Genomic DNA, 25,890 nt, shown 5'->3' with positions numbered 1-25,890 from the left:
CACAAATTTTTTTTTAAATGAAAAACAAAATTTTATTTCATTAATAACTTCTGATATTTTTTTTTTCCTTATTGAATTATTATTATACATCATAAATTTTTTTTTACAATGAGAGGTTAATAAATAGATTACAATAGGTTACAATAGAGGTTATTAATAAATCAATATGTTTAAATTAAAAAAAAAGTTAAAAAAAGGAGATGAAGTCTGATTCGAACCGATGTGCCTTCCCCTTGTAAGATCCAAATATCATTAATTAAAATTTTATTTGACTATAATTTTCAATAAAAATAAGTACCACTTATGATATATTGTTGAAAAGCTCTCAATGAGGGCTTATTATACTGCATTTAAGAAAAAGTCCAAAAGTTAAGAGGTGCACAACTAGATGTTACAACAGTCCCAAGTCCAAAATTTCAGTATCCTACGGCTAATCGTTTTTGAGTGATGCGTACATACGTACGTACAGAGGTCACGCCGAAATTAGTCAAAATGGAATCAGGGATGGTCAAATTGGATATTTCTATTGAAATCTGAAATTTTTCGCAATTACAATACTTCTTTGTACAAGTAAGTAAAAACATCTGTAAGAAATCCTTCTGCCTATAGTAGATTGATTTGCAGATCAGATTTATGATATAAATATTATAATTGTATTTATTATTCTCTCAGAACTCAGTCTTATTCCCAACTGCTACAGTGATTTACTTCACTGGGTGGAAAAAAGTACAGATAAGAGTTAGAGTAAAAGAACTTGTAAAAACAGTAAAAAAGTAAGAAAATTTCGTAAATTTGTAAAATTTTATAACTGCAAAGTAATGAAATAATAATAAAATTAATTTTATCGATTTATTTCCTGGTGGGGGAATTCCATAGAAAAGTTTCATAGATTAAATGGAGCTTTGTAATTCTTCGTATAATCAATGATGTTTTTTAAGATGAAGTGTGAGTCAGTGAAACAGGTGATTATAATTATTTCTTCAACATTAAGTAATAATAAATTATTCTTTCTGAAATACTTAGTAAGGTTGGAGTATTGGCCCTGTGAACAGCATGTTCTTGTGATAATTCATTCGATAAATGTGATAGTTTTATTGCAGCTGTTTCAACACCACTTCAATACCGATCAGAACAATTTCATACCATCAGCCACTGCATTTAAGTCTGGATACAGTATTTTAAAGAAAATGATTAAATTCTGAACAAGAAACCTCTAGGTAAATAAAGGATTTTCCTGTTCAACTTAAAATTTTGTCAGTAGTATTTTACAATTATTATGTTCCTGTTTCTTAAGTTACAAAAGAATAGAAGGATTTTAAATTTAGATGCGGAAAGTATTATTGAACATGAGATTAAATGGGTGCAGGAATTTTAATTGGTAATTTCAACAAAATTAGAAAGGAAGTAGATGGAATAATAACCTATTTTCTAATACTTACAATAATAGGAGAGTGTTTAACAAGAAATGCTCAGAGAAAGATACTGTGGAAGACATGTAGAATGAGAAATAAAATTAGAATATTGTTTAACTGGCAGGGTGGAGAAGGTTATGCTGAAATACTGGAGCAAAATAAAGGTAGAATGAAGTAATCTGAAGGAAAATGTACCAAGAAAAGACTTACATTAAGCAGACAATTATAACTAATGTTTTAACTTGTATTATATTACTTATTAATGGTTCAATTCCACCTTATGAAAAACCTGCTCTATTATTCAGAACAATTCATTGAATAATTAATATAAAATATTTATAGGTCTTACATAATGGGAATATAATTATGCATTAATAAGTAAATTAATTACAAAGACCTGGAAGATTTTTTTTAGTAAGAAACTGTACGAAATATAAATGCTTTTCAAGTTCAAAATGAAGAATACAAATTAGGGAAAGAAAATTTGTTAAGTTTATGTATGCAGTTACAGAATTTTTATCTAATAATAAATCAATTTCGTTTTTTACCGATAAAAAATCTTTTTCATTTAGTTTATAATTGTAAATGGTTCATTAAAACTGATTTAATACTTAATAAAAGTAGTTACAAACATATCTGTCATCTAAATTTAAGTCGTAATGATTGGTAACAATCACATTTCTGCTACAACATTAACAGTGTTTATTACTAAAGTAATTAATTGATTTATAACTACTATTTTCAAAACAAGAAATTCATTTTAATTATTAGCAGTATCTTCAAATATTAAATTTATTTAAGATCATTCTAATAAACTAAAAATTATTTTAAAATTCTTTTATAGACTATTTATTATTATAGATATACTTTAAAAAAATCAAATCTCATCTCCCAACATTACACTGAATGTGTTACGATTACTTTGATTGTAATTGCCATTTACATGAGCAGATATATTAAATTAAATACTAAATACATTTTACTTGCGTAATTATTTAAAAATAATTACATTGTTACTGCACCATGAGAAAAAAATGTTAAGTTACCGACAACACAGAATGTTGAATTCGATCCTTTTGGGCGGTGCCATAATTAGGTGGACGGCGCATGCGTTAAGCCATTAATAACGCTGAGTCGATCCACCACCATCCGGTCGCCGTGTTGCCGGCCTGCATGCCATCGTATACTGCATTTTTCTTTATATCTTGGTTAGCGAGTTCGTGTAGTTCAGTTACCCGTATACCATCCACCTTGTTCAGCATTCATCATGAGCACTGTCGGTAAGATTTATTTAATTTAAGTGTAATAAACAAAGAATATATATCATGTTTTCAATAATATTTGTTTAACAGAGTAATAATCTGTTAATAAATTGAGATAAAGATAATCGTACAGGTAATGATTTATTACCGGTTTAATCAAGTCAGATCATAGTCGATATTTAAAGTTATACCTTTAGTTTGATGTAAATTTTCTGTATTTCTGTGAAGCTTTGTTTATAACTACATTAAAAATGAATAAATTAGATTTCCATAACACTTTTTACTTACTTAACCCTTTGAGTGTCAAGGGGTGAAAGACGTATGCCAAAAATAATGTCGCCCATTTTCTTGTCAAATACATGCTAAAAATTCCAGGCATAAAATATGCGCGTAAGAGGTTTTTGTTTCTTTATTTGTTTAGCCTCCGGAATCACCGTAAGGAATTACTTCAGAGGATATGTATGAATGTAAATGAAGTGTAGTCTTGCACAATCTTAAGTCGATCATTTCTGTGTGGTTAATTGAAACCCAACCACCAAAGAACACCGGTATCCACGATCTAGTATTCAACTCCGTATAAAAGTAACTACCTTTACTAGGATTTGAACCTTAAAACTCTCGCACAAGAAGTCTGGAAAAATAATTCATAACTGTTTTATTTCTGATGATTTTTTATGAAAAAGTTTTCAAAATGTTTGCAACATAAACAACAAGAAAATCATTTAAATTACTGATTAAAAGAACGCATATTTATTTAACCTACCGAAAAACTACAACATTTATTTAAAAAACTAATGTTATTTTTTTAATTTGTGATTCTTTTACCAAAGCAGTAGAAACAATTTATGTATGGAAAATTAGTTTTTGTAATTTATTGTAATATTTCCTATAAGAAAAAAAATTATATCTTTGAATAAATACATAACCTACATGATTCATACATTAACCGAAGTAGAGCACATCATGTAGTATATGTAACTGAAACCAAAAGTAAAAAACTAAAAATAACTTACATGTCTCCTTTCTTGGAATAACCTAGTCTTTTACTTTTTACCCTTTTTTACAATTACCAAACGGTAATACACTATTCAAGCCTATACACTGGGCCTACTATGCATTGACATTTATGTTGGTAAAACAGATGCCATGGCAACCTTCGTCATATTTTTTACTGATTGTTCTGTTCTTCCACTTTTTTTGTAGTCTGTGCTACCCATAGTACAGACCTAGCATGTTTTTTCTCTTTTATTAAACAGTTTTTGAAATTCCCTACTGTTGGTTCCACCATGCCCTTTGTCTTCTTCCGTTCCACCGCTAAGTCTGTTATTGAATCAATGATACTGACAACGAATTTATAACGGAGCAGTGGTTTTTGGTTATGAAGCTTCTTGCTCTCTTTATAAATTAGATAAGAGTTTATTTAATACCTTTCTAGAAAATATTTTCGAACGGTGGTGGTGTTTGATGGGAAGATATTGCATTAGTTGAGTTTGACCCTTGGTTCCAATTAATGATTCAACAACACAAAGTTTTCGGTTGCCTACGTAGATATGTTGGGAGTATTTCATTACAGTCGTTTGTAATGGTTCAAATTTTTGTGAAGGATCGTAGCCGATTTCATTATGTTTCGGAAGCTTGCTGTTGTCAATAATGTGAAAAAAGATTGACTATAGCCTGAAACCTATTGCGTGAACATTTTTCGAAACCATGGTGTGGACTGGGGTTTATTTACTGTCCAATAAGATGTTATTGAAGGTTTTTTTATCATGGAAAATAAATAAATATCGTGGAAATTTATGAAGCTTCGGACGGAATTTATGCCGTCCGAATAAATTATCCTTCATATTTTGTACTATGCTACATTATTATTGTTCTGTATTATATGCCTATAATATTCTTAGTTTCTCATTTTGTTTTTTTTTTCATATTTCTTTTATTCTTTTAAGTATGTATCTTTGTATAGTGTATGTTTATAATGAAATAAAGTTAAAATTACCAGTAACACAAATGCTGCCACTTAACGGAAAAGGACCATAATTTTTTTTTGAAATGTTAAAATTTTATAACATTTTTTACGATTTGGTGTATTAAGTATAACTTTTTTAAAACATTTAACATTTATGGCTTTCTTTACATTTATTTTTAGCTGGTTTGTTTGTTATTTTAAACAAGAAAATGAATTTTTCTTATTTAAGCTAGTCTACAATAATGAATTTAGGGTATGTTTTATTTTTTTGCTTGATATAGCCACATAAGCATGAAGCTTATTGGTGAGATATAGAAATGGAATAATTTTATGATGTTTGTTCTTTAATGTCAATATTCTAGATACAAAAAAAAGAAAGTAATTATGTTGACTGAAATTAGGAAACGAAATACAATGTTCTTTTGTTTATACTGTATTAAATTATAATTCTGTTGAATTATTTCTTATCATTAATTTTTTTAAAGAATAATAAAAACGTAATGGTAGTTTATGTTCAATATTGTCTATTATATCGCATTGTCCTGTATTTCATAGGTTAATTACGTCCTTCAAAGTCGATTCAGTAGTACTACATTTTATTATGACTATACAGATTCTTCTTTAACGTCCTAAATTGGATGATGATCTAATACACTGTTCTTGAACGCTGTTCAAGAATAGCTTTATAACGTACACGAACGTTTGTATGAATACTTAAAATTTTAACATCTATGTTGATTTTTTTTGTACGATTGAAATATATTTTATTTACTCTTAAAATGTTATATACAGGTTAAAATAATTTTAAATTTTTTCTTTATTGAAGTTTTATTTGTAGGCCATATGATTTTTTTAAAATTACATCAAACATTTCTACGTGGCCTCATTCAAGTTCGGTTAAGTAATTTAGATAATAAATACACGATTATTTTATGTAATTTATATCCTTATAATAAATTTATGATTTACATGAATTTTGTAACTGTGAGTAATTTTAAAAACTAAAGCCTTTCATATATAAATCAATAACTCATTAGTTAACAGAAAAAAATGTATTTGTTAAGAATAATGATGTATTTAAAAAATATAATACCGGTATTAAAAACAAAAAAATTGAACAAAAAAAAAGATTCTACCAAATGCTGGTCACCTTACTTATGAAATCGGTCGCCGGGCAGCGGTCAGTAACGTAATTTCGTTACGTTAATATTTCGTGTATTCTGTCCGATGTCTATGAAAACCCTTCGTTTACTAGATCTGTTTGCTCCTGGGTTTTCTTTATATAAATATTATGCTAATAAATTATAAATATTTTTATCTATTAATTTTGATCGAAGTTTAGACAGTTAGCAGAAAAAATGGATTTCAGCAATTTAGAACTGTTTTGAATATATATAGGTGTTACACTAAAGTAAATATTTTTAAATTTAAACATTTAAAAGCAATTGTTTCATTTTTTTATACATTACAGGTAGTATAATTACTACGATGAATAGTAAACTGTTATGACGAATTATATAGTAATGTGTAATTAAAATTTATTTACTATTAAATGCATTTGTTTGAAAATCAAGCCATACCTACTCTATAATTGTAAGATAAAGTTAATTTGTTTTGTTTGTCATAATTTTTTTTTGTTGCGATAACACAAAATTAAATAGTATTAAATTATTGTTTTCGTTTTTGACGTTTACGTTCTAATTTTCTACGGGCTGCCTTTTATCTAATATGTGATAACATCTATTCGAACTGCAAATAACGGATGGAGTTTAATCTTCCTTTATTTATTAAACGAGCGACGCCTACTCAAATAATCAATCGTTGTGTTCAGGAATTAGTAATACAGTTAAATCGATTTAAAATAAAATAATGGAACCAAATCGATTTAATGCCGGTTAATAGAATTAAAACAGTCAAATGCGGTTACACGTTCTAAGAACTGTTATACCTTTCGTGGATCCGTTTCCGTTATTCTACTGAATAACGAATTTCACACTTTAACGGTAACATACGTACATGCACGCAGTAATATATATATATTGCATCAGTAGTTTATATATATATAAACACACACACACACACACACATATATATATATATATATATATATATATACACACACACACACAAAAGTGGCCCAGGAAACCGACATACTTCACAGGTTATTCCTTTTATCAAAATAATGAAAAACGTTCACATAAGCATAGCTTTGAAAATGGTTCCTTAGCGAGTTACGGCTAGCGAAAGATTTCGCCCGGAATTCATTCCCCCGGTGAAATGAAGTCTTACTGAAATTTTTAGGACGAAAATTAAAGGGCAAAATGAATGGTTTCCTATGGCTTTTGACCAGAAAATTGAATAAAATAGTTTCCAGAAACTGTATCTTCAGTAGTTTTCATGATATTCGAAGTAAAACTGAAAATTTGTTGTCAGAAACTGTTTTTTTAATGTTGGCAATGATATAACTTTGTTTAATGTCTAATAAATGCGTAAACTTTATCAACAAAACTTGTAGAGAATTTAATTCTAAAAATAGTGATGCAAATAAGTCCAATAAAAATCAAATAAACGTTTTAAAAAATCAAATTTTACTGAAGAAGAAACAGAACAAAAAATAAATTAAATTGCTTATTCTGAAAATGTTTGTAATCCATTCATTTGTGTTTTTTTAAAAATATTTAATAATACACAAATGCAGTATAGAATTTAGTTAATTAAATACTTAGAAAATAGTTTTAAAACATTCTGCATAACCAAATTTCAAGAATACTGTATTAATTGAAGTTTTTTAAGTTTAGTGAAAAACTAAAGTTGGCAACACTGTTGTTTTCAGAAACAAAATTTGAATTAAAATTATTGTACAGCTGTTCAACAATTAACTTATTAATCATAACTGGTCTTCTATCTGTTATTTGTGTAGTGTACGTGAGCTTTTTATGATTTGTTTGTGCGTATTAAGTGTTTGTGCTTCTCTAAAAAAGTGAGATGCTATTCAGATTTTCAAATCAAGTTAATGCAGATATTGTTTTCGTTTACGGTTTTACTAATGGAACTAGCCGGGCTGCAAAACGTAAATATGAACGAAGATTTCCGAGTAGAAGAATATCTGCTCACGAAACGTTTTCTTTAATTTTCAAAAACTTACGAACAAATTAAGCTTTTCCAACGGTTGCTTGTTCCATTGAACGTACTGTAAAACAGCCTTATGAGAAAATATCATTCAAATGATACAGCATAGGCCTCGACTCAGCAGTCGCCGAATTTCAAATCGAACAGGCATATCTCGTAGTACAGTCTGGTGAACAGCAAAGAAACAGAACCTTATTCCTTGTCATTCACAAACTGTTCAAAATCCAACCAGGCGACAGTGAATTAAGATTAAAATATTTGTCAACGGGTACAAGAAAATCTAGATATTTCTCATTACATTTTATTCACCGATGAATCTATTTTTATAAGAAACGGAGTACAAAATTTGAAGAAAGCGCAGGTGGTCGACTGAGAATTCTAATGTAATTAGAGTCAAACCTTCAAACCCGATTTTTTAAAATTGTATGGTCTGGTGTAATTGGGGACCAGTTAATCGGACCATTTATTTTTCAAAATCGCCTTTCTGGTATTGTGTACAAAGATTTTTTACAAAATCAGTTGTCAGTTTTGCTAGGAGATGTACCACTTGAAAAAAGGGAGTAAATGTTATTCCAACATGACAGTGCGCCACTTCATTATTCACAAAACGTGTTAGACTGCATTTAAACTTAAGTTTTTCGGGCAGATGGATCTGTCGAGGTGGGCCAGTTAATTAGCCTCCTAGGTTCCCCGATTTAAATCCCTTGCAATATTACCTATTGGGGTCATTTAAAGGAACTTGTTTACGCAGGAAAAGTTAATTCCAAATAAGAATTAATGATCCGAATTTTAAACACTTTTGAACATCTCAAGAACGACCGTAGTACCATTAGAAAAGTTTCCTTTGATGTTATACATCGCACTAGATTTTGCATAAACTATCAAGGAAGTCATTTTCAATAGTATCTGTAAGGTATGAAAATTAAATTAAAAAAATAAAACAATTAAATACAATAGTTTTTTTTTGTGCAAGTAATTTCATTTATTTTTTCAGTTTCTTCTTCAATAAAATTTTATTTTTTAAAACGTTTATTTGATTTTTATAGGACTTATTTACAACACTATGTTTAGAATAAAATGCTAGTTTCGTTAATAAATTTTACGCATTTATTAATCATTTAACAAAGTTATTGTATTGGAATCCTAAAAAACCCTGATGTGGAACGCCACATGTCTTCCTTGTATGCCTTTCTTTTACCAGTTTAGCCTCCGGGAATTACCATTCAGATATTATTTCAGAGGATGAATGAGGATGATATGTATGAGTGTAAATGAAGTTTAATCTTATACAGCCTCAGTTCGACCACTTCTGAGATATTTGGTTAATTGAAACCCAACCACCAAAGTAACCCAACCTAGTATTCAGAAGATCTAGTATTCAAATCCGAATTAAAATAACCGCCTTAATAGGACTTGAACGCTGGAACTCTCGACTTCCAAATCAGCTGATTTGGAAAGACGCGTTCACCATTAGACCAACCCGGTGGGTTTTCCGTACATGCCTATTAAATTATATATACACATTTTTTTTTCTGCACATCATTTAAACTCATTTCATTTGAAAGTGAGATACGATCCTCCAATTCTTTAACAAAGTGAACGATTGATAAAATATTACTTTTTATTAACATCAAATAAAATAATATACAATTATTAATTCAACAATCTTACCTGAAATATTTGGATATAGTAAAAGCCCCTTTATTACTCTTTAAATAAATGTAAGTCTTATATCTAATACTATGTTGTTTTTTTTAAATATTATGATGTAACCATCAACAAAATGAAAACAAAAATGTGAAACATAAGAAGGTTACTAAATTTTATAGCCATATTTATTATCAAGTAGACTGAAGCAAATACATAAATAAAAAAAAATTATTTATTTATACAGGAGAAATGGAAAATCAAGTAAGTGTTACCTATTCACGAATATCATATTTCATCATCATTATATTTTATATATTTCTTTTTCATTAAATTCAATGAAATTAAAAACAAAACTGGAAAAGGTTACTAAATTTTTAGTTTACATTTTTAACATGTTTTTACTGGGTTTAAAATGAGTATGGTGTTGTAGGGATTTTGTTTTTGTGTATTTATTCTGAATTTATAACACTTGTTACTACAGTGTGAATTTTCAGTAGATCTCATATCTCGTCTGTAGTTTGGTTTGAAAAGAACGACATTCAAACATTTAGGTATTATTGCAGAATAATGAGCAATGTTTGTTCCACCATCAATGTATAGTATGGATATAAGCTTTAAAGATACTGAATCATAGTCATTGTCTACGTGTCATCACAAAATATTAACACGGAATATTCAATTATACCCCAATTATATAAGAAAAATGACCCTAAAAATTTCCTTAGTATTTTATATTAATTTAGTTTCACGTCGTTCAAGTAGATAAGTGATGTAAATGAGAACGTGTCGAATCTGTAACCATGCACACATCGGTTCGAATCCCACTTCATATACATTTATATATTTTTCTAATTTAAATATATTGATTTAGTAATAATTATTAACCTCTGATTATAAACATTTTTGAATTAAAATGAAAAGTACATAAAACTTTATTTCAGTAATAACTACTGAATTTTTTTTCATATATATATATTATTATTATTATTATTAATGAATTATTATTTATTGTTAAACATTTTTTTTGCAATCAGAGGTTAATAATTATTACTAATCAATGTATTTAAATTTAAAAAAAAAAAGTTAAAGAAAATATATTTATATGAAGTCTGATTCGAACTGATGTACCTTCCCCTTTTAAGATCCAAATATTTCATTAATTAAAATTTCATTTGGCTATAACTCTGGAATCAATGAAAATAAGTACCACTTATGATATGTCATTGAAAAGCTCTCAACGAGAGCTTATTACTTCAGTTAAGAAAAATTCCAAAATCCAAATGTTTTGGATTTTGGGCTTTTTTTTTTGGCCCAGTCGATTGCAATCATAAGGGGAGGTGCACAACTAGATATTAAAACCGTATTCGGTTTAGATATTAAAACCGATTAGCCGTATTCTACGGCTAATCGTTTTTGAGTTACGCGACATACAGACGTCACGCCGAAACTAGTCAAAATGGATTCAGGTATGATCAAAATGGGTATTTCCGTTGAAATCTGAAGATCAAAATTTTTCGTACTTACAATAATTCCTTTACTTCGTACAAGGAAGTAAAAAACTGTATTCAGACAACAATTTTTTTTTCAGTTTTACTTTGGATATGAAAACTACTGGAGACAGTTCTGGAATCTATTTTATTCGATTTTCAGGTCAAAGACTATTAATCATGCCCCCTTAACTAACATCCTATAAATTTCAGTACGACCTCATTTCACCGGAGAAACTGAATTTCGGACGAAATCTTTCGCTAGCTGTAACTCGCTAACGTAACGTTTCCAGACCTTGGTTTATGTGAATGTTTTTCATTAATTTGATGAGAGGAATATTCATATTTTATATAATACCTCATATTATATATAAGAGGAATATTTTGATGAGAGATGAAGTGTTTGTTTCCTCGTGGGACATCCTGTATATATATATTATAATTATATATTAAAATCTGTTAAAACATTAAAATATTTAAATAAGCTAATCGTGTATTTATAACGTATTTACATACAATTTATAATTTTATTTTTTTATTCAACAAATGTTTTTGTTCAGTAATCTATTACGTCTGCATTGCAGATGATTCTTTGGAATATTCTAGTTTTTACAGTAGCTTCTAAATATAGAATACAAATAGGAGGGTGAGTTTGTTGAAATGCAAGCCGACCGGAAAATGCAATACTTGTAAGGAATAAATTACTGCTGCAATTTTTAATTCTAAAAATTATATTTATTTTATTTTTTTAATATATATATAAACGAATACAATATACATAATAATACAGTACTTTTTTATCTAAAACTTTTACCTTGTATGAAGCGTGTTACGATATTGATGTAATCGTTTTTAGTTCACTACCATGTTGCCAACTTTATTTCTACAACTTTATAAAATTTATATAATTTGTTTCTTATATTCTATAATTTTAATTAGAATGCATTGGATTAATATTCACACGATTACAGAGATTCAGTTTAATATTACTGAAGTAAGTAATTAATAGTAACAAGTTAACTTTTTTCTGAAAATCTTCCTTTTTTTCATTTATTGGTTAAACAAATTTAATGTATAAGTTTTTATTAATTTTTATTTTAAAAGATAATTGAACGTGTTCAAATTTGTATTATATCATTCTGTTACATAATAGGGTGCACATAAAAAGTGTTGTGAAAATTTTGAAATCTTTTTAAACCTCTAGTTCTTTTTAGGTAGATTTCAAAACCTATTGTAACGGGTACCATGATTCGACTTCCGGAAAATTTTGACATATATTTGCGTTTCACCTTCTCCAGACCCCAAAACCACCGACAGTTCAAACGTTTATATATACATATATATTTCACTTTCTTGTGGACACGATAACTGCCGTAATTTTGCTTCAATCGCTTTCAAATTGACACATAAAATCTTAAAATCATAAAATAAGACCAAAAATCTCGGTCGAGTTCGTTAATGGGCAAAATCGAACCATGGGGTTGTAAATGGGGGATCCTTTTCGAAAAAAACAAAATATCGTTATAGTTTTCTTATTAAATAAAATATCGAATTCGTTTAAAGATCCTACTATTCTTTGGATAAGGTCCTAAAACTTATCAAGGTAAAGTTTTTTGATATCGCCAACCATTGGCTCATGGGTGGAAAAAATTGGGCTTCAAAGACAAAAAAATCATACCTCTTAATAGGCACAGTATTGAATCGGTTTAAAGTGGTCGTTAGTCCTGTAAACGTTGCCTAAAACTTTTTTTCAGAAACAATTTTTGATATGACCAACCCTTACGGCAAGGGATGACCAGAATGTATCTAGAATTGTAAGAAGATCGGGGCTTGTCGTATACTAAACATGTGAGACTTTTTTCATATACAACCATTGTCGTATTGAGTAGATTTGAAGTTTTTCTTAACTTTAAGGTGGATATCTTTTTTATCCCCTACTTAGCACCAGTGAAATCTAGCTCCGTCTTTCGAAGTGCCGAAAAGGATTTTTTAAGTCGTTTTAAATACTTGTGAAAAATAATCTGTCAAAGTTTCCGTCATTTATAATATTTTGGGTTGTCAAGAAAGTACGTAATTTCGATTTTGTTGCGTGAAATAAAATTTATTGTTTTTAAACAAATAATGAACTTTAATCGATTACACGAGTATATTTTCCATTTTGTCCCATAACCTTTTGCCCCTTTTCTGGGTACTTGATGATTCCCCGCTTGTAAAACTTAAGATCCTTATCGGCAAAAAAGTCAACCGAGTTCAGGTTTAGGTCATCATCGTTAGTGAAAGTTAGTACTATTAAAAATGTTTTGCAAACATTGAAATAAATGGTAATCTGATGGTGCAAGATCAGGTTATATGGGGAATGAGACATCGCTTCCGATCGAGCTCCAATCATTTTCCAACAGCTATCAAAGATCTGCGAGGCCTTGCATCGTCTTGGTGGAATACGATTCCTTTGCGATTTGGCTGTTTTCAGTTTTATTAGTTGTTGACAGTAAACATCTGAATTGATCGTTTGATTGCTTGGAACCACAATAATTTTTTTCCTGCCGTTATATTTAGAATCGTATCGAAAATTACAAATATTAATGGGCATTGATATACTTGTCTAATGAACCAGAAGGGTTTTTTTTTTGTAATGTTGCCATGGAAAAAATGCCTCGCACAATTATACGCTTATGATTTTGTTAAATGTTTTTGTCAATTGTAACTAAATAACCTTCATGAATTTAGCGTACTAACAACAAAAAAAAAATCCTGAACAGTTTTAGCTGCGTTTGAGTTGTAATTTTTAACACAGCTGTAACCTCAATTTTTTCCTTTTTTATCTCCTAAATACATATATAATTTTAGAAAAATACTTTAAAAAAAATTAAATAATGAAAATATTAATATCCCCCAAAAAATCAAAATGAAGAAAATAAGGTGCCCGCATCACCTAACCACACTAGCCTCACACGCAGTCCTCACGGGAAGCTGTTATTATTAAACTGAATTTTTTTAAATTTATTTAATATTATTTTATTTTATTCAACATAAATTTAAATTATTTTTTATATTATTCATTCGATTGATTTGAATCATTCACTTCAAACCCAGTTTTCTTTTTTCTGTTTAGCCTCCAGAACCACCGTAAGGTATTACTTCAGAGGATGATATGTATGAATGTAAATGAAGTGTAGTCTTGTACAAACCCAGCTAACACAGTGGTGGAGGCTCACAGTTTACAGTTCATTAATTCAGTCTGTAAAACATTTGCGCTTAATTCAAAATAAATATGTGAGCACATACAGCAAACAAGCCAATGTACCATGCCTCTTGATTTGGAAAAAGATGAATGTACAATCATTGTTGAAATAAACTATTCATTTATTTTTACTTTCTTGTACAAAGTAAAGGAAGTATTGTGATAGCGAAAAATTTCAGTGTTCAGATTTCAACAGAAATATCCATTTTTACCATCCCTGAATCCATTTTGACTAGTTTCGCTGTGACGTCTGTACGTATGTCGCATAACTTAAAAACGATTAGCCGTACGATGTTAAAATGTTTTATTTAGGACTGTTGTAACATCTAATTGTGCACCTCCCCTTTTTATTACAATCAGCTAGACCAAAAGTCTCCAAAAAATTCAAAATAAAAAAAAATTGAATTTTGGACTTTTTCCTAACTGTAGTAATAAGCCCTCATTGAGGGCTTTTCAAGCTATATCATAAGTTGTACTTATCTTCATTGGTTCTAGCCAAATAAAAGTTTAATTATGAAATATTTGGCTATTACAAGGCTAAGACACATCGGTTCGAATCAGACTTCATCTCCTTTTTTTAAAATTTAAATATGTAGATTTATTAATAATTATTATACTCTGATTGTAAAAAAAATGTTAGATAAATAATATTCATTAATAACAATAAAAAAAAATCAGAAGTTATTAATGAAATAAAATTTTGTGTACTTTTAAAAATAATTGTATGTAATTTAATAGGCGTACAAGGAAGTCATGTGGTGTCCACATCAGATTTTTATCTATAGGCTGTGACGTAAAATAAAGAATGAGATTATTGAAAAGATCATGACAATCTAGAATTTCAGTATATATATATATATTTATACGTCAGATGGGTAGCATTCGAATAAAAGCTGTTTTGTTTGTATTACTTTAGTCTCATTGCATCGTAGTATTTTATTACAGGGGAGATTAAAAATATTGTTTTCTATCAATAAGAGATTTCTACTCATCAATAAGGCAAAAAAAAAAAAAAATTAAAATCCTAACAGGTTTATTATACTGCAGATGTTCTCTTGTTATAAAAAGAACAGGAAATTGCTGATCAAAGAATGAGACACTGAGTTTATTGAACTCATTAATGTCGTCAAGGATTGCAGAACAGGTATAATTATTATAGAAGCATTTTAGATTTAATTATTATTAATTAGAAAAAATGCGGCCGAGAAAGGATAAGTTAAATCGCCTATGAAATAAAATTAATTGGTCAGAAAATTAATATTATATTTTTAATTTATCTGCAGAAATTCGGTATTGAACCTTTTTCATTTTTAAAATTAAATTATTATTTGACTTCAAGTAATCAATAACCTTATGAAAGATCTTTATTATTTTAAAAATAATAAAAAAATACTTGTACATTCAAAATATAACAGCTGCAACACTCTAATATTCGTTTTTTACTTTTCTAGTTAAATAAATTATAAATAGTCTTTTTTTTATTCATATTACTATAAATAGTATTTTTTTTATTCTATTGCTCCCAAGTCTAAAAAATTAATTTTTGTAGACGTAAATTTGTGGATACGTACGTTGACCTATATTTGGTCTTAATTCTGGACCCTGTTGATCGATTTTCTTCAAACTTGGTAGACAGGTACTATTTTCGAGGGGAAAGAATGTGTCAAATTTTTACAAAAATTGCAAAAAGAACTTTTGGAAGAAATAAAATTTCAAATCTTTAATGGGGCATTTAAGGAAAATTTTCTTAAAAAATTTTAAGTTTTTTTTTATCAAAATAATTTACCAAAAATGTTGTATTTAATATTCACCCCCTTTCCCCCCAAAAAAAAAATGATTATATTTTTCTTTTTATTAGTTCTATCTTGGTTAAGTAAAGGAGCTTCTTGAATTTATATTTTTTACACCAATAAGCCTTAAAACCACTATACAATTTTTTTACCCATTTCACTCCAATGATATGTGTTAAGAAAATATATTTTTTTGCTTAAATTTTATAATTTATTTTAATTTTAAATCTATCTCGCAAGTTACCTGTTACATTTAAAATGTAAAAATCGTAATTTTTTGATAGCCCTTACTCGTTAGTATTTCTTGAAGAAAAAAAATTGATGAAAATTGTCATCCTCTTTCTATAAAATTATATAAATTTGTTTATTTACAGTTTTATTTGTGGAATAATTTCTTGAAAAATTTATTTTACCAGAATGCATCCCCTTGAATATGGGAATCCCCAAAATGAAAAAAAAAAAAAAGGTTTCAAGAGCACAAAACAGTAATCTCAACGTTCAGTTAAGTCCTCCACCAAGTATAGAAATAATCAGTTTTTTGTATTTATTTATGTATCATAAAATTAGAAATAGATATTTTTACATAAAAATCTGATGTGCCACATCAGAGTCACATGACTCCCTTGGATGCGTATTAAACTAAATATACACTTTTTTTTTTTTAAATGAAAAGTAGATAAAATTTTATTTCATTAATAATTTCTGATATTTTTATATATATTTTTTTTATTGTTATTTTTGAATTATTATTAATCGTAAAACTTTTTTTACAATCAGAGATAAATAATTATTTATAAATCTATATATTTAAATTTAAAAAAAAGAAAAAGTTAAAAAAAGTAGATGAAGTCGGATTCTAACCGATGTGTCCTTGTAAGATCTATATATTTCGTTAGTTAAAATTTTATTTGGCTATAACTCTGGAACCAATGAAAATAAGTACCACTTATGATAATCATTGTAACGCTCTCAATTACTGCAGAAAATTTTATTACTGCAACAAAAAGTCCAAAATCCATTTTTTTTTATTTTGGGCTTTTTTTGGACACTCTTGGTCTTCTAGATTGCAATCAAAAGGGGAGGTGCACAACTAGTTATTACAACAGTTCTAAATTCAAAATTTCAATATATTACGGCTGATCGTTTTTCAGTTATGCGAGATATATATATACGTACAGACGTCACGTTGAAACTAGTCAAAATGGATATTTCCGGTGAAATCTGAAATCCGACATTTTTAGCCTTCACAATGCTTGCTTTACTTCGTACAAGGAAGTAAAAATATGTAAAAAAGATAATTCATAATTTTGATTATTGCTTTTCAATAAAAAGTTATTATTTTTTCTCTTTAATCGCTTTTTTATCAACGAAATTAATTTTTATTTAATTAAACAATATTAAAAGAAAAGATCTCATCAAATTCATATATTATCTTCCCCTACCATAAATTTCCATTCCGTATCTGAATGCCCTCCACGCCTCGATAGGGTAAATTGAATCAGCTGCCTTACCGGGTATATCTACGACGCCATACTAGCACCATTTGTAGCCGATGTGGAACAGCTGCTTCCTTAGTCGACTTAGTAGGGGGGGGGGGGGGGGCGACGACGCTGATTATGGCCTTGTCATCCGGGATTACTCAATAAATCGCAACAAGTAACCGAGATGTCTGTCCGGCTTCCTAATCCTTCTACCATTAAAATATAAAAAAACTTGTTAATGTTATATTATTAACTATTTTAATTTTATACTTACTGTAAAAAAAAAGTAAATATTTTTATTTCTCTTATTAAATAGCCCTGCATTTAATTGAAGGAATTGGATTTATTCATTAAATAAAAAATTATAAATATTTTATATAATAAAACTTATATGATTCTATTATTTTCTTATATGAGACATTTAAACGTTTTTAACAAATTAAAACATTTTAATATTTAAAATGTAACTTTAAACAAATATTTCCGTCGATTTGTAGCGTAGTGATTTCGTCTCTACCTTTCCGCAATTTCGTTCAGGTTTGAAATTTTTTCACACGCTACGTAATTCATTTCTTATCTAGTAGTGATAATTAGGCGTGAAGGCATGAAATTACCAAAGAAAATAAATAATTATCTACTTTTATGTATGTAAGTGCGGTTTATTTTTTATATTTGCTTTACGATTTTTAATATCATTTATTTGCTGTAAATTTGATTTTACTTAGTTTAACTACATACGTCTTTTGTAATTTTTGTGGAAGTATGTACTGTAATTCTTTTATTTTTCCGTCTAGATAGCGATATAGCAGAGGTATAGCTCTAGAAGGAAAAGTATTATCAGCAGCCCAATTTGGGCATATGCGGTTTTCACCGAATCTTGACGTTTTGACACCTAAGGAACCTAAAAAACTGGATGGAAATTTTCCGGATGTTAATGTTCGTATATACGTGTGTTCGGTGTTAACCACTAAACCACCTTATATCTCCAAAATTACTGGACCGATATTAACCAAACTTGATCAGATTACTGCTATATATGTACAATTGAATCATTCAATTTTCAACTTAAAAGGTCAAGAGGGTGAGTGATTCAATTTTCAACTTAAAAGGTCAAGAGGGTGAGGCTGTAGAGCAAGGTCACCCTTTAATTAACACTGATTATGGTCATATTTTTCTTGGGCACATTTGTTAACCGTCAAAAAATAACAATATTTTTTTTTTTTTAACTTTTTGCACCCCTACCATAAAAATAAAAAAGTCCTTTAAAGCTATTGATTGTAGTCGTCTCTACGTTATGACGTCATAGGTGAGTGGTAAAATTAAATAGATGAATAATATACTTAAAGTGTAAAAAAGTAATTCAGTCTGGCTGAGTTTCGAACTCGATTACCCAGTTGGGTTTTCGGAAGTTCATGTCTTAAACGCCGCGGCTATACCAGTCTGCTGACTGGAGTAGCGAAATTTGTTTTATTTAAGTTATGAAATTATATTAGTTTAATTAGTGCCGACCGTTACCGCTAGTACTACCATGCTTGCGCGAATTAAATACGGTACGCACACGGGCTTTAGTTAGAATCATTGAATTAAATAAATGAAAAAATAATATATTTAAATAAAATTATAAATATTTTTAATTATGTGTGTATGTGTGCAAGCCGCGCATCAGAAATAATCAAAAGTTCTTCGACTGTGTTGTCAGCATTTTTATTTTATGGCCAGCACAAATTAAAAATAAAACATTATTTTAGAAACATAGCAACAAAATATATAAAATTAATCAACAACGTCCTCAAAATGTAGGTCCACTTGTTAAGTAAAAGAAATAAAAATTAACTCATGAAAATTCGCCCATGATGCTATGTGACTACATTTTACTAAAAACTTAAGAACCTATAAATTTGTTGAGAAGCTTATCAAATTTTCAAAATACGCGTATTACAAGTATGCAAAAACCGGACCTCGTTTATAATTGTTCATGTAACTTTTCCGGATGTGACTTTATTGTAAAGAAAAAAAAATAGATTATTCTCGTATGTTTTTAATAAATCAACTAAAACTAATTTGTTAGCGTATTAAATTCGGCTAAATTATTATTTATTTCAATCAAAATAACTCATCCAAGAAACCTCGTTTTTCAGTTTAATAAGATATAATTTAGTGATCTCCAGAACCACAGTAAGGTGATTACTTCAGAGGATAAATGAGGATAATATATATGAATGGTAAATGAAGTATAATCTTGCACAGTCTCAGGTCGACCATTCCCGTGATATTGTGGTTAATTGAAACGCAACCACCAAAGAACACCGGTATCCACGATCTAGTATTTAAATCCGTATAAAAGTAACTAAATTTTACTAGAATTTGAACCTCTTAGAACTCTCGAATTCGAATCAGCTAATTTGCGATGACGAGTTAGACCGCTAGACCAACCCGGCGACCTATTTCTATCTTTTCTGGTTACCCTTCGGTACCACCGAAGGTATATATTTTTAAAATGAACATTTTAGTAGAAATTTCTATAACAGAAGGCCGGTAAGTTGGTGTAGTGGTTAACAAGTCAAGTTAAAATTAACAGGTTTCGGGGTTCAATTCTTACAATCCGGACAAGGATCTTACATTTTTTAACTTTTTATTTCACTGATTTTCCTTTCTATTTTTTTTTCTTGATGAAATTCACTACAGAAACTTAAAGCTTATGCGTAGGAATATGAAATGTAATTTTTGTAGCGTATGAGAAATGCCATGCCTGACCGGTATTTGAACCCGGGATATTTTCATATCCTATCGTAATAATAAAGTAAATATCCACATTTAATATAATCCAAGGATAGTTACTATTAATGATAATTACCTCTAAAGACACAGTGTTAAGATATTTTTGTGAGAAAGTGGTTTTGATTTAGGAAGAAAGTAAAATAATTAGAGAATGAATTAAGGAAAAACCAGTTTGGTTCTGCTTCTTATTTTACCTTGACCTGGTAATTTCATCTCCGTGTAAAGTTAATCTTTAAAATTGGGTGCTCGAATAACGTTTAATAATTACTTACAATGCAGTATCACTAATAAATATATTTATCGAAATAATTCTCTATCTTAATCTATTGGAGAATTTGATTAATATTTACGATGCATCAACAAATTTAATATGAGTATGAAAAGTCTATTTTGTATTGTTAGTAAAAATATTTTTCCTGCATTAATTTTACACAATAATTTTATTATATTATAAAAAAGTAATCCATTATTTGTGAAAATGTATGTATTTTTATTATTTATTTGAAACATTCGATTTAAAAGATGAACGTATTTGATGAATCAATAATTTTTTTATAATTTTCAAACTATATTATTCGTACAAATTTTTTATTTTAATGTATTTTTACTATGTGCAAGTTTTAATTATTTTAATTACTCGAATGTAAGAATAAATGACTAATTGTTACGGGATCGTGTGTTAACTGTCATATTTAATGAACTGTCATTTTGTCAACTAAACATGAACCTTTAAGTTTACATAATATACCAATTACGTAATATTATATCGTTTTTTATGTATTTATAAAATAACGAAATATATGAAAATGCGAATAATGAATTTAGTCATATTACACCGTTACATATAAACCATGAAGAACCAGTTATCAATGAATCGTGAACATGTCCTGAAAGTTTGTTACATTCTTCGTGAATCAATCTGTAATTATGTAGGCTCAGTTGATAAATTTAACTAGATATACTGTAAGTAGGTTACGATTTCGGTTTCCTTTTCTGACTTAATCTTCTCTCCTCCCTATTCAAAAAAAATCTTTCTAAGGTCAGTTTAACGTAATAGTTTTAACACAAATTTATATTTCTTATTAAAATTCTATATCATAAATATACAGAAATATTTAGACGTAAGTCGAAATAGATCGGTTTAGGGCTATCTTACTCTATCAACCAGTATATTTTCATGTCCAACCTCTTAATGCAAAAGATGTACGAGTGACTTCGGACAGAAAATTAATTTCAATTAATGTAAGAGGGAATTTCAATTACTAAAAGAGGGATGTATTGTTCACAATAGAACCTTTGTCTTGCGCACGGACGATCGATTTCTTACACAATGCGCAATTTATCAACTCTCTCAAATGTTTCACTAAGGGAACCGGAATATGAAAGGTTTTTCAAATAAAATTATTTTTCAAAATATTGAAATTATTATCATTTTGACAATCAATATTATTTCATTTATTAATAAAACCTTCCTGAAAATACTTAAAATTCATTAAGCAGTATACTAATTACTTGCTAGTTTCCTTACCCAGTTCGAGGCAGAGCAAAAATATTTCTCTCGAATTTTAATTTCTTTTCAAAAACTAACGGAAGTAAGGTTTTAAGAATCACAAAGCGTACGGTACCTTTTTAAATAAGGCACTTCAATGACCTAGATCCTGATATTCTCCTTTAATTATCAGAAAAAAGACAGCATGCTGTCATTTAGTCAAATCGTACACACCTCTTACTGAATATTTAATGCGGCTGAACCATAAAAAATACATCCGGTACTCATCCCATAGGAGAACTAAAACTGCTTACGCCCGCAATTTGAATTCTGACGAACAAATGAGCAACTGTTTCACTAACCAACCAACAATCTTCCTTTCCCAAATCTTACAATTGTGTCACTGCCAGCATATACGATTCCCTCCAGCGAGAGGAGAGGATTATATTCTACAAACACTAGGGCCCCCCAAAAGGCGTATTACTACTAGGCCGGAAAGATTTCGCACTTAAAGGACTTCCAAGGGACGGAATGAAAGGGACTCACTCCAAGAGAACGAAGCACAAACGAGGCTAGTCTCTTAAGATCAGCTCCGGTAAATCTTTTCAAGCTGGTCTAAAGGATTGGAACGCAATACATAATTCCGTACATAAATAAAATGAAATAAATATAACCTTCATTAAATAAATAGTTATCCGTCCATAAAAGAATGATACAGCAGAAAGGGACTGCGATAAGTAGGGAGATACATAAATCTCCTGCTATCCTTGCATTCCGTGAGTTCAACCTATCGAAATTTGTGAATTCCTGTAGCAGGAGAGGAATGCAAGGTTGTCCGTTATCTTCTCCCTATTTATTTTGTGCGTATTTATGGCATTAGTATTTCGGGAAAAACGTTTTTTTTAATTCTTAGATTGTCGGTACATTAAAAAAATTTGATGTGGACACTACATGACTTTCTTGTACGCCTATTAAATCACATTACACATTTTTTTTTTCAATGAAAAGTGCATAAAATTTTATCAACTTCTGATATTTTATTTTTTTATTTTTATTGTTATTATTTATCGTAAACATTTTTTTACAACCGGAGGTTAATTATTAATAAATCAATATACTTACAATTAAAAAAAAAGTTAAAATAAAAGATGAATTTGGATTCTAACTGATGTGCCTTAACCCTTGTAAGATCCAAATATTTCATTAATTAAAATTTTATTTGGTTATAAAACTGTGTGACAATAAAAGACATATCATTGAAAAGCTCTCGAACGAGGGCTTATTACTGCAGTTAAGAAAAGTCCAAAGTCCAGATTTCTTAGATTTTGGGCTTTTTGGATACTTTTGGTCCAATCGATTCCAATCAAAAGAAGAGGTGCACAATTAGATGTTACAACAGTCCTAAATCCAAAATTTCAACATTCTACGGCTAATCGTTTTTGAGTTATGTGATATACACAAACGTACGTTAGTACGGAAGTAGAAAATGTGCAAATAAATAATCTGGAAAAATCTTCCAAAGCTTTTTTATATATTAAAAAAAATTTCAAATTGAAAAGTGTTTGGAGAAGATCTTAGGGTCTGTGATTAGGTAGCGATTACGAAGTAAAAAATAATAAAACACATCATTCAATTGGCGATCCAAAGTTGTATACATTTTATTGACACCACACAGTTTTTACGTTCAACAAACAATATTAATAAACAATTCAAAATTACAATCCAATTTAGATTCATTTTAATTCAGTTTAATCGTTAAAAATAATATTAAACAAAGGCCGTTACCAGTCAATGACAAGAGATAGTCCACAAAAAAAAAATAATTATAAAAACAATTAATAGATAATAATACCATAAACAATTTAACACGATTATAGCTGAGAACTATTTGCGATAAACAATATACTAGCCACAACTGGAAGGTAAAAACATGTTCTTTCAAAAACAATCCATGTAACCATGCCAATACAATAAATAAACATTAACATTTCCAATTCAGTTTTTACATTTTTCTAAAACAAAAACATCAGCTGATACCAGTCACTAAAAACAAAGATTTATTAGGCCTTGATTTTCAAACTAAAAACTGAACAAAAAGATTAAATAAAAATTAATGAACGCTGAAATTGAGATATTATTTGAATACTTGTAACACCGGATACTTACGTATGAATACAAATATTTTTTTTTGCGTGGGCGAAAAAGCGGCAACATCTTACAAAATTGCTTGGAACACTTTGTGATAATCCGTTTTCACTTTTTTCCCCTAAGAATTCGTAAAGTAGCTGTCAGAAAATTCTCTTGCTATGTCTAATTTACGGCGCATTTTATTTTTGGGTGTTTCCCCTTCCATAGTCGTTCAATTTTTCGAGTATGAAGATATCCTTCATTAGTGAATCAATGAAATTCTGCGAATGGTTTACAGTACTGTGCACATATCGCGCGGGACTCCGCGATGGAGCTGCGTGGGAGTAGGCGTTCGTTCTCCTCTCCCGGGCGGACCGAAGCGGAGTCAATAGTTTGAACTCATTGAGCTATTAAGCAGCGTTGTTTAAGGGAGCTAGGACCAAATTTCACTGTGTAAAACTTTAGTGGGAAGTTTTGTTGAAGTGGTAGTTTCTCGGATCTGAGACATCCAGTATGTTGGCATATAAATAGTTAGTGCTAGGCGCGGGGTCTTCATTTCGCGGTTAGGCTTCTAGCTTAGTTCCTGAGGGCGGCGTGGTAGCTGCAGGTGTCCGTTGTCTTCTTTCTGAAGGCATAAACACAAAAACTATCTCGGGGTGAACTTTATCGATGCAGATGTCCCTCGGGGCATCTGCATCGGTGGCATCTCTGCGGGGCCTGAACTGAAAGCTGTGGTGCGCAATCAGTTTGAGGGCGAGTAGATGTCCTCCGTTAAAGCCACTACTGGCTAAGAACGGAGGGGGTGTAGCGACCGGACACGCTACGAGGTGGGATCTTCTCCTCTCGGGGGGGAATCGAGTACTGTGCACATAATTCCTGTTCAAATTACGTATACCATTGTATGCCGCTCGCCCATTATTGTACCCGGTGCATTCACTCTTTTTCGGTTTAGCCTCTGGAACCATCATAAGGCAGTTAAAGAGACTCATTCATCCTCTTCAGAGGATGATATGTAAGAATATAAATGAAGCGTAGTCTTAGTCTCAGGTCGAATGTTCCTACCCACCGGGTTGGTCTAGTGGTGAAAGCGTCTTCCCAAATCAGCTGATTTGGAAGTCGAGAGTTCCAGCGTTGAAGTCCTAGTAAATCCAGTTATTTTTACACGGATTTGAATACTAGATCGTGGATACCGGTGTTCTTTGGTAGTTGAGTTTTCAATTAACCACACATCTCAGGAATGGTCGAACTGAGAATGTACAAGACTACACTTCATTTACACTCATACATATCATCCTCATTCATCCTCTGAAGAATTATCTAAACGGTAGTTACCGGAGGCTAAACAGGAAAGAAAGAAGAAGGTCGAATGTTCCTGAGATGTATAATTAATGGAAACCAACCACCAAAGCACACCGGTATCCACGATCTAGTATTCATCAAAACCGTGTAAAAGTAACTAAGGATTTACTAAGCCTTTGCTAGAATTTGAATCTTAGAACTATCGACTTCGAAATCAGCTGATTTGCGATGACGAGTTCACCGCTAGACCAACCCGGTGCAGTATGCTCTATTATATTTGGCAGTAATATATCTGCAGAACGATTATCTATTGCGAAAATTAAACATTACCTCTTTCAAGGCATCGTCCTCCGAACACCCACTACTCCTGAGGGAATCTGCCGACATTGTTCTTCCTCCTTACGAATCGAGACTCGTTGATATCTACTCTCAGATCCGAGCGACCAGTTACACGATTTGATTTTAAAATATTCTTGGCGTACACTTCCCGTAGGCAATTTCTGCGGTCCACAGTTGTGTTGTGAATTTCATTTTCGTTCACAGAAGACTTCGATTGTCATTTCATAGCTCCATTAATAAATAAATAATAACATTTTATTAAGACTTAGTTTGGAACTCTGGGCCGCATTTACATATAGACTCGGCACCTACTTATACCACCATCGTTCTCGGTCATTCGAAATATTTAACGTCCTGATTATATGTTCCCCCTGATTATACAGTTTATGTTGTGGTAAAATAAATTGAAACAAACGAACACAATTATTCATTTCTTTTCA

General features: G+C 29.9%; 1 protein-coding gene across 2 annotated transcripts in view; it reads left to right on the top strand.

Moving 5' to 3' along the window:
• The first annotated feature begins 2,535 nt into the window (after window positions 1-2,535).
• LOC142321402 (C3 and PZP-like alpha-2-macroglobulin domain-containing protein 8) overlaps window positions 2,536-25,890 on the top strand; it is a 72,058-nt gene continuing 48,703 nt past the window's right edge. For both annotated transcript variants that reach the window (XM_075359448.1, XM_075359447.1), the window contains exon 1: window positions 2,536-2,692. In XM_075359448.1, coding sequence (XP_075215563.1) covers window positions 2,680-2,692 — 13 coding nt within the window. In that variant the 5' untranslated portion in view covers window positions 2,536-2,679. The remainder of the gene's footprint in view (window positions 2,693-25,890) is intronic.

Source organism: Lycorma delicatula, chromosome 3, assembly GCF_047948215.1.
Source record: "Lycorma delicatula isolate Av1 chromosome 3, ASM4794821v1, whole genome shotgun sequence".
NCBI lineage: Eukaryota > Metazoa > Arthropoda > Insecta > Hemiptera > Fulgoridae > Lycorma > Lycorma delicatula.
Note: the sequence above shows the minus strand (reverse complement) of the source record. Positions and strands in the feature narration are given on the sequence as shown.